Here is a 9,671-nt window from a genome sequence, read left to right as displayed (position 1 = left end):
AGGGTCTCAGGCATTCATGGGGTGAGGAGCGATGAAGGCTGCGGGGTCTCAGGCATTCATGGGGTGAGGAGCGATGAAGGCTGCAGGGTCTCAGGGACGCCTCACCTGTAAATGATACTTTTCACCAGTTCCACATCCTCCCGGGACTGGCACAGGTGGAGAACGGTTTTCAACTCTTCCTTCAAGATGAGCTTGTTCTGGGTCAATTTCTCCTCCAAGTTTCTGAAATAGATGGCTGAAAGAAAGCACAGGATGGGTGGGATTGTGAGCAGGCTGGCCTCAGGGAGAAGCCCAAGCACAGCTCACTGCAAACGGGTCCTGAGGGACCTCTCATGTGGTGGTGTCCCTCACTTGCCATCACCTCGAGAGGAGTGGGTGCTGAAGGCAGTCTATAAGGCATGTTTGTGCCATAGGGAATTCAGGGCCACAGTCCACCCCAGTCTCTGGAAATCACAAACTGAGGAGTGTAGCAGTACCTTTGGCATGCTTTAGGTGACACTCAGGCACACACAAGTTTAACAACTACTATTGCAGCCCTAATAAGCAAAACCACAGGTGACTGACAACAAGAGGAGAACGTGCAGCCTGATACTAAGACCATCAATGAGCCGGATCTCAAGAAGGGAAGTAAAAGGAAATGCAAATTCATCATGGATTTAGCCAGTGGTCAGACCACGTAATTCAGGAATATTTTGTGTTCTTGCAATTGGTTTAGCTTTTCCTCTCTCATCCCCATGGCCTGTCTTTACTGTAACCAGACTACCATAGGATGGGCAGAGGGGAAAAAACAAAACCAAACAAACCAGTTCTCTAAACAGTAGCACTCTTTTTTCTGTTTTGTTTTGTTTTGTTTTTTCGAGACAGGGTTTCTCTGTGGTTTTGGAGCCTGTCCTGGAACTAACTCTAAAGACCAGGCTGGCCTCGAACTCAGAGATCTGCCTGCCTCTGCCTCCCAAGTGCTGGGATTAAAGGCGTGCGCCACCACCGCCCGGCAACAGTAGCACTCTTTAGTGACAGAATCATCTTCAGGTCATCACTATCTATTTTGGTCCTTGTCTTTGCACTGATGGGAAGGAACCTCTAGAGTTCTGCTTCTATGGAACGAACATCAAAGGGAACATGGCTTCTGTGGATTACTTTCCTCAGTACTGTTGGGAAACACAGCACAGGAGGCAACAGACAGGGCTATTCTCATTTCAGGAGTTACAGAAGTATCTCAGGATTGGTTACAAGTCCAGAGCTTTGAAGGAAAGCTGCTGAAGTAGCCGCACAACGTCCATTTGCAATGCAAGGACCTGAGCAGATCACACTGCTCCTGGTGTACAGGAAAGACCAACGTGGTTTACGACCAAGGCGCTGGGTCTTTCGATCTTTCTTCTCAGAACCACGTGATTGTTTTACAGATACAAGGACCTGAGCAGATCTACGTCCTTCCACTTATATGCTCTGTGAATACCCTTGTCTGTGAGACATCATTTCTCAGGCACAAATAGAGGACTATGATAGCTACAGCTCATGGGATTATATGAGGGTATACACAGAAAGCATCTGGTACAGGGCCCACATACCATAACTGCTGGTAATCAATGGCATTAGCAAACTAATTTTCATTCTATGCCTATTTGATCTAAACAATGCAACTTCAGAGATTTTTAAGCAATTTTCATCTAAAAGATTTCAAAGCAATGTTTTGCATTCTGCACCTCTTAATTGTTAAGAAACCCTGTGAATTTAAAACATTAAAAATGTAAATTGAACCTGAATAGTTTGGTTTTCAAGTATTTACCATATAATCACAATGAGAGCAATGTGTCTGTCACACAGAACTAATGGCTCCTCCCACAAAGCTTGAAGTCTACCCAGGAAGATAGGCTATTGCTATACAAAGCATGGGAACAATACAAACACAGTAAGAAGACTCTGACTTTGATATCTGTTGGAATTCCCAGCAGCAGGACAGATGGAAGGTTCATGGAAGTGGAGGAATGTCAATGAACTCTGTTATGGAAACATCTATACAAAGTGTGGCATGGAAAAGGATGTCATTGTGGGCTCCTAAAACTGTGAAATGGTGTGAGGGTTATATAACCATCAGTCTGACAGCGAAGTAGACAGGCACTGACTTTTAGATTGCATATCAGAACATGCTCACAGCAGTCACAGCTTTGTGAAGACCATGACAATTAGACACAACAAACAGCCCACAGCAGGAGTGCTTCCTAACCGCAAACCTCACGTTAATTCAAAAATACCCAAAACAAAAAGGAAAGTTGGGGGACTGGAGATGGCTGAGCAGTTAAGAGCACTGGTTGCTCTTGCAGAGGACTCAGGCTCAGCGACCAGGATCTACATGACAGTTAACAAGTATCTGTAGCATCACTTTGGAAGGTTCAACACCCTCTTCTGGTCTCTGTGAGCACTGCACACACATGGTACACAGACATGCATACAAGTAAAACACCCATATACATAAAGCAAAGATAAATAAATCTTTAAAAATACGTAACAGTGAGTGGAGACTGGGATGAGAGAGATGGAGTGTTTCTCAGCTACTCAGCAGTGTCTGGCAGCGAGAGGAAGGAAAGTGGAACCTATATCCAAAGAAGTCAACAGAATTAACCTTAGTGGGTCACAAAACAAACAGACGTGGATGTGGGAGAAGAATCTGGAGGGGTGGTAGGGAAGTGGAGGGTGACAGTGGTCAGCATGTGTCATGGACATATGTGAAACTGCCTTCTAAGAACAAATTTAATTATAACAAGTCAACAGCAAAAAACAAGAGGTCTTTAAAAAGCAAAACAACAACAAAAGCCAGAAGGAAGTCTTAGCTATGCTTATAAAGGAGCTTGAAGCTCTGAAACAATTCTACCTGCAGCACAGAGAAAATGAGTACAACAAGGCTGCCACGGTGTTAAAGCCACTAGGGCCTAAGGAACCAGTGGCCTTGGGTTTTCACTGCTTTTCAAATTTTAAAAATATTTAAATTATATGCTTATATGTGTGTGTGAGCGTGGATTTGCACATGTTTCAGCCTGCAAAGACCAGAAGAGGACATTGGACCACCTGAAGCAAGGGTTCTAAGCAGATGTGAGCCGCCCCACATGGGTGCTAAGAACCGAACTCAGGTTCTCTGGAACAGCGACAAACACTCCTAGCTCCTGACCTATCTCTCAAAAGTAGGAAAGAACAATATAATGACCACCAAGTGCCAACCAGCCTCAACAAATACCAACAGTTTGCTAATTTTGATTCTTCTATAAACTCTAAACACAATGAACTTTTCAAAGCAAATCACAGATTTTACGATGTAAAAATGCCAAAATGCACTCTCACAAGGGGGTCTCATTCACCTACAAGTAGATCATAAAGTCTATGTTTCACCAAGGATTACTCAACATTTAAAGGCCGGTCACCTGGATTCTTGAACTATACAGTGTATACAAATCATCTGTGGCCCTTCCATTTGTATCTCCATCCATCTCCCAATTGATGCTGATGCTGGTCCTCAAATCATACTGAGTGGCACAGACTAGACAACTGGGCACAGGGCTACTTTCACTATTCCCTGGGATCCTGGGGGCGGGGCTCATGTGAGAGGAAAGGTAGACTAGGAAACTAAGCAAATGTTCACTTTTTTTCCCCTCTATGTGGTAGGTCTCGAAAGAATAGATAGAGAAAAAGAGGAAGTTTGAATGACAAACGGATGAAAGAGTCAATGAAACAGATACTACTACTACCTTTGGTGCTGGGAAGGTTATATGCAATAGCCACTTTCTTCTGTTGGAATTCCTTCAGTTTCACAATGCTGTCTGTGAGTAGGTATCTTTTAGCTAAAGAATAGGAAAAGAAAATAAGTGAAATTATTTTGATTGTCTTTTTTCCCCCTTAGGAAATAACATAGGTTAGAGCTTGGTTGACTCCAATGAACTCATCTTTACCTATTACATTAATAAATGATCCATCCAGATAGATAAAAATATTACAGTATTCCTGGTGGGGAAACAAACATCTCCATTCTACTACTGAACTCAAATCTTGGCAAAAGTCTTACGTTTGAAAGTAGGTAATGATTAACGGAATGTGAAGACTGGTTGACACATGAGAAGTGAAGAACAAACTTTCATGGCATTTGCCATCTAGGTAAGGGCTAGTAACTGCACAGACACCACACACACACACACACACACACACACACACACACACACGCTTTTTTTTTTTCTATTTGGTTTATCTTGGTTTGAGAAGCATGAGATGTTGAAAACAGCTACACCGAGACTTCTGAATTGAAGATGGCCTTTTAGATCCTGACTCAAGTAGCTTTAAATCAGATATTACTGACCACAGCTTAGCAAGTCTGGAATGTACCCTTCTTCAGCATCTTTGGCTATGCATGAGATAAAAACATATGAAGCTTAGCCAAAAACCGTGCACTGAGTTCTGCTAAGACACGGTAGTAATAATAATAATAAATAATAATAAAAGCTATTTATGAAAAGGGAATCCTGTGAAGCTGTCAGACCTGGGTCTTTTGTTCAAATACTCCCTCTGCCAGCTTTTTGTGTCCTTGGGCAAGTGACAGTCTTGCCTGTTTCCTGTTTTGTAAAGGTACAACCTCTGTCATTGGATGCTGACTGAAGGAAAGAAATTCATATATGTAAAATACATCACAACATTAAATACTTTTTTATTATCATTCAGTAGCAGTCTCACGTTTAATATTTTCAGGAAAGCAGTAAGGAATAACTTGGGGGATGAGGAAGCCTGCCTCGAGTCTTTCAGAATGTAAGGAGCACAACTGGGGTTCTCGTCTCTTAAACTCTGTACCAAAACTTTGTAGAAAAGGAAACACAATGAGTGAGGAAAGCTCTCTAAGAACAACGTGGACCATTCCGAGTCCGGACCCTAGCTGCCCTTTGCTTTCCAGGCACCAACTGGGGTCCCCAACAAACCGGGCTGCACACACGTGCGTGCAGTCAGAGGGAAAGGTCGCCCGAGCCTTCTCCAAAGAGAGATGCTGCTGGGGTCTCACGCTCCCTTCTCTTCCACCCTCCCTTTCTCCACATCGTAAGGACGCGGGTACCTCCAAGAGTGCAGCGGCCGCAGGCGGAGCCTGAGCCTGTCACCCCGGGATGCAACGAAGGACGCGGCGCCCGCAACCTTTCCAGGGGCCGAAACACCGTAGCCATGTTGTCCCGGCCCGGACCGCACTAACTGCGGCACCCGGACAGGGGGAACGGCCCGAGGTGGTCCACTTCCGGAGGAGGCGGGCTCTGCCCCTGCCCCGCCCACCTCTGTCTCTGATCCCGGGGCCGGTGTTCCACTTGGTACGCTTCAAGATGGCGGCCCCCATGGTGCGGTGTGGGATGCTCCTGGCCCGGAGAATAGCTACGGCTCGCCTTTCCCTGGCAGGTTGGTGGCTGCTGTCTTGGAGGGGCGGCTCCCTTAGGCCCCTCAATACGCTCTTCACTGAATGAAGGGAGGGATAAGCTTTCAAGAAGGGCGTAAATGCTTTTGAGATCCGGTTGGTAGAGAAGCCGCTTAGGTTATTGGTAGCGTAGAAAGGAAAAGGAACTAATTTCCTTTAAGAATTAGTACTTGCCAGCCCAAAATTATGTGAAGTAAAGGAAGCCCGTGGCGTGAGAGATTTTGCGTATGTCTTGCAGGTTTAATGTGTTAAGCCAGTAGACATTTTGCTTACCATGAAAAATCCAAATTATGTTCACACCTGGGGTCAGAATAGTTTTCTTCCACCTGAGAATTCTTTGGAGCGGCATCAGGCTAAAGTTTTCTTTGCCTGATCACTGCCTCGTATTTTATGGTTCAGATCCCCGTTCTTCACCTCGTGAAAGAATATTTCATTACTAACTTGGCTTTCCCCAGTGACCTTAGTCACAACTTCTGCCACAATTTATTTTTACCGTTTTCCACGTGTAGGTGAACAAGTGTTGATAGTTACCCGTAGAGCACTTTGCTGTCTGAGTTGAGTTGCGCGCCACTCAAAGCCTTTATAGTGGACCTGATGATGAAAACACATTTTAAAGTATTTAAAGAAGCCAGGTTTGCAATGGTTACAACTTCATAATCCTTAAAGATATGCCGAATTATAGGAGTAAAATGTACTAACCACGCTTGGTTGTTTCCAATGTTGCTAATCTCTTTTCAGTCAACCTGCCTTAACACCAGCTTTTAAAAAAGCAATACACACTTACACTGCTTACTGTACAGCCCTTAAGAAACTTCATAGTTGACCTCAAGAGTTTTCTGAAGATTTAGGGGTTGCACTACGTGGTTAAAAGGTTGTATATCACGCATTTGGCAAATTGGTACGAACAGTACTTGGTACTAAAGTAAGAATGTTCTGTAGAGCTACTTACTATATTTAATTATGATTGCTAGTAAGTTCTCTGAAATCTACTAAGACCCTGTTTAGTAGATAAGGGAGAGTATGTTGGTTGCTTATAATATCTGGGACAACCATTCTAACAAGGGAATGGAGATTGCATGGGGCAACTTGAGGGAACCTTTAATTTAGTGGCTTGATTTCAGTTCAAACTAGCAGACTTATACTGCACCTGTGCCATTCCAACATGGTAGTTGCTAGTACATGTAGCTATTTAAATTTAAGTTGAAAATAAATATTTAAAAACTAAGTTTTTTAGTGGTAGAAAGTGTTTTAAGTGTTTAGTGGATCTATGTAGCTGGCGGTCTTTTACTTGGACAGCTTAGAATAGAACATTTCCATCACGACAGTAAGTTATATCGGACAAACACTACATTAGGCCATGGGTGGAGGCTATAGGGAGACAATATACATTCATAGGACTCAAGGATTTGGGTGTGTGGATAAATGGCTTGACTTAGACATATTGAAATGTTTGATCTGGTAAAGCACTCTGCTTTGTACAAACTCATAACAGGCCAGTTGGCATATGGAACACTGAGACTTCTATCTAGTCTACTTAATACACGATGAGAAACAGCTAAAATGATCAAAAAGTTGGAAGAAAAGTTAACTGAGGTAGAACAATAAAGACAAGTAATGGAAAGGATGGAGGGTGGACGCTTACGCCATTGATAGGGTTCTGGGCGCGAAGGACTGGTGGGTGAGCGCCCAGGGGCCTCCTGGGGAGCAAGAGACAAATATTCCACACAGACAGAGCTTAAGTGGGGAGTTTTATTAGATAAAGGGGGAAGGGGAGGGAAGAGACAGAGAACTAGGGAGAGAAGAGAGAGAAGTAGGCGGAGCTTAGCCTTCTAAAATGACAGGATACTGCCTGCCCTGACATGCTCTGTCAGGTCCTCAAGGGGCCACCAGGTTCGTCTGAATGCTGACAACCATTATTTAGTAGACATTAAGAGACTGAGTCCTCAACTACCATGCTGAAATCGGTAGTATTCCCTCATTCTGTGTATGATGAAAGACAGAGGTGCTGTGTGATTTGATCAGTTTTTCGTAGCATTTATTGCTGGCAAACCAAGGATTAGAAGTTAACTTGTGACTCTAAAGCTCATCTATTTCCACAGTCGCATTATTGACTTCTTCCAACAGCAACAAACGCTTGGAGACATTCAATTAAAAGCCCAAAATCACGAGCCAGGCATGGTGACACACACCTCTAATTCTAGCACCAGGGAGGTAGAGGTAGGTGGATCTCTGAGTTCAAGGCCAGCCTGGTCTACTAAGTAAGTTCCTGGACAGCCAGGGCTGATACAGAGAAATCCTGCCTCAAAATAATAAAAACAAACAAACAAACAAACAGTAAAGGCTGAAATAACAATAACATGTAGAAGGAACAGATGTTTTTCTCCAAATTTTGAGGTTCTGGCCCTTAAATTCTGGTCCAGAACTAAAAGGAGAAATGCTTCTTTTTATTGAGGATACTTATTTTAAAGAGTATTGTTGCCCAAAGGAGAGTGATCTAAGGATAGTAGGCATGAGAAGATTCTAAACTCTAGTTCTTTGAGATAGAATCTCACTAGGTAGGGCTGATTGCTTTGAAACCAGATCTGCATAGGGCAGGTAGGCCTTGAACATGCAGGTGCACCCACCTTTGCCTCAGCCTGGCTAAGTAAACATTTTGAGTGGCAGGTGTAGAGAGGGATTGGGCAGGCTGAGCCCTAAGCCAGTGAGTTTGAGTCTGTCTGTCCTCTGACTCATTCAAATGTGGTCTGAGGACTTTCATTGTCATCTGTTAGATATGCAGAATCTGTCTGCCCTCCTCGACCTGCAGAACTACTGTCTGCATTTTAATGAGATTCATATGCATACTAAAGTGTAGAGTCCTATCCAGGTTTTTTTCCTTTGCTTCTGGCTGACCTCCTTTAATCTTTTGCCCCTGGCTGTAGAAATTCTTTGGCTGTAACATTAATATATAGGCCCTCAGTGTGCTTCATAAAGTAGCACAGAAAGATAAGTATGCTGTTTTATTTTTCAAAGTGTGTGTGTGTGTGTGTGTGTGTGTGTGTGTGTGTGAGTATGCATGCTTGTGTGTGTGCATGTATGTAGAGGCCAGACGTCAAGACAGATATTATCGTCAGTCATTCTCCACTATAGAAAGCTCAAGTTGTAATGTCTGTGTGGTCTGTTGTGATCTCTGGGCTGCTGCCATTTATGTTGGAGTTCTTCTTTCCCTTTGAAATGGAACTCACATGCCACACAACTCACTCGTTGAGAGTATGCAGTTCTGACTTTCAGTAGAGTTGTGTGAGCATCTGCACAACCAACTTAGGATATTTTTATCACACCCCCAAAGAAATCTATATCCATTAGCAGTCACTCTCACTTTCCCAGACCCCATTCCCAGGTCTAGGCAACGAGTAACCTTCTTGCTCTCTAGATTAGCCTATTCTGATGTTTCATGGAAGTGGAATACGGTATGTGCTCTTTTGAGACTGATATCTTTTCACTTAACAGAATATTTTCAAGATTCTTATTTTTAAATTGCTAAATAATGTATCCTTGTAACCTGTGGATATTTGGGGTACTTCTGCTTTTTATCCATTATTAATGATCCTTCCATGAACACTGGTCTATAAATTTGATGTAAATTTAAGTTTTCATTCTTATATCTACCTTGGAGTAGAATTACTAGCCAAGAATACTTGGCTATTATGATAACACTTGACCCCGGTGTAGTCTCACCAGAGATGGATGTATAAAGTTCTGATTTCACCCAGAGCTGTATCTTCTGCTTTATGATTGTGATCTTTGTAGTGGGTGGCCTTGCTTTGTATTTTCATAGTGGCCAGTGATGGTAACTGTCTTTGCTTGTCTTTCTGTGTGTGTTGTGTCCATAATCACAAGTTCCACATTTCTTTTTAATTCAGCCAATCACAAATCAAAAATACTTTTAAAAAATTGCATCTGGGGCCTGGAGAGTGCTTACTGCTCTGGCCGAGGACCAGAGTTTGGTTCCCAGCATCCATGGGTAGCTCATGATTGCCTATAACCCCATCTTAGGGAACCCAAGGTTCTTTTTTGACGTTCATGGCCATATGCACTTGCACACACACACACACACACACACACACACACACACACACACACACACACACACACACACAAAGTTAGACTTGGACTGAATATGTGGTTATTTTTTTTTTCCTTTCTTGTTACTATCCCCTAAATAATCAGACAAAACAGCTCTTTGCATAGTTGTTCTCATGAAATT

At 43.1% G+C, this 9,671-nt stretch overlaps 2 protein-coding genes across 5 annotated transcripts in view; one reads left to right on the top strand and one right to left on the bottom strand.

Annotated features, from left to right (window-relative positions):
* Ptcd2 (pentatricopeptide repeat domain 2) overlaps positions 1-5,223 on the bottom strand; it is a 28,624-nt gene extending 23,401 nt beyond the window's left edge. For 3 of the 4 annotated variants that reach the window (XM_026783821.1, XM_026783822.1, XM_026783823.1), the window contains exons 1-3: positions 5,081-5,221; positions 3,738-3,830; positions 106-235 (exon numbers count right to left, since the gene is read on the bottom strand). In XM_026783821.1, the coding sequence (XP_026639622.1) occupies positions 106-235; positions 3,738-3,830; positions 5,081-5,186 (329 nt within the window). In that variant the 5' untranslated portion in view covers positions 5,187-5,221. Of the gene's footprint in view, positions 1-105; positions 236-3,737; positions 3,831-5,080 lie in introns of all 4 variants that reach the window. The other variant, XM_005356429.2, reaches the window with a different exon arrangement.
* An 85-nt stretch (positions 5,224-5,308) lies between these two features.
* Mrps27 (mitochondrial ribosomal protein S27) overlaps positions 5,309-9,671 on the top strand; it is an 84,188-nt gene continuing 79,825 nt past the window's right edge. Inside the window, exon 1 of the mRNA XM_005356428.1 lies at positions 5,309-5,409. Coding sequence (XP_005356485.1) covers positions 5,337-5,409 — 73 coding nt within the window. The 5' untranslated portion in view covers positions 5,309-5,336. The remainder of the gene's footprint in view (positions 5,410-9,671) is intronic.

This window comes from Microtus ochrogaster, chromosome 19 (genome assembly GCF_000317375.1).
Source record: "Microtus ochrogaster isolate Prairie Vole_2 chromosome 19, MicOch1.0, whole genome shotgun sequence".
NCBI lineage: Eukaryota > Metazoa > Chordata > Mammalia > Rodentia > Cricetidae > Microtus > Microtus ochrogaster.
The sequence above is the reverse complement of the archived record's forward strand: the minus strand, read 5'-3'. Positions and strand labels throughout refer to the sequence as shown.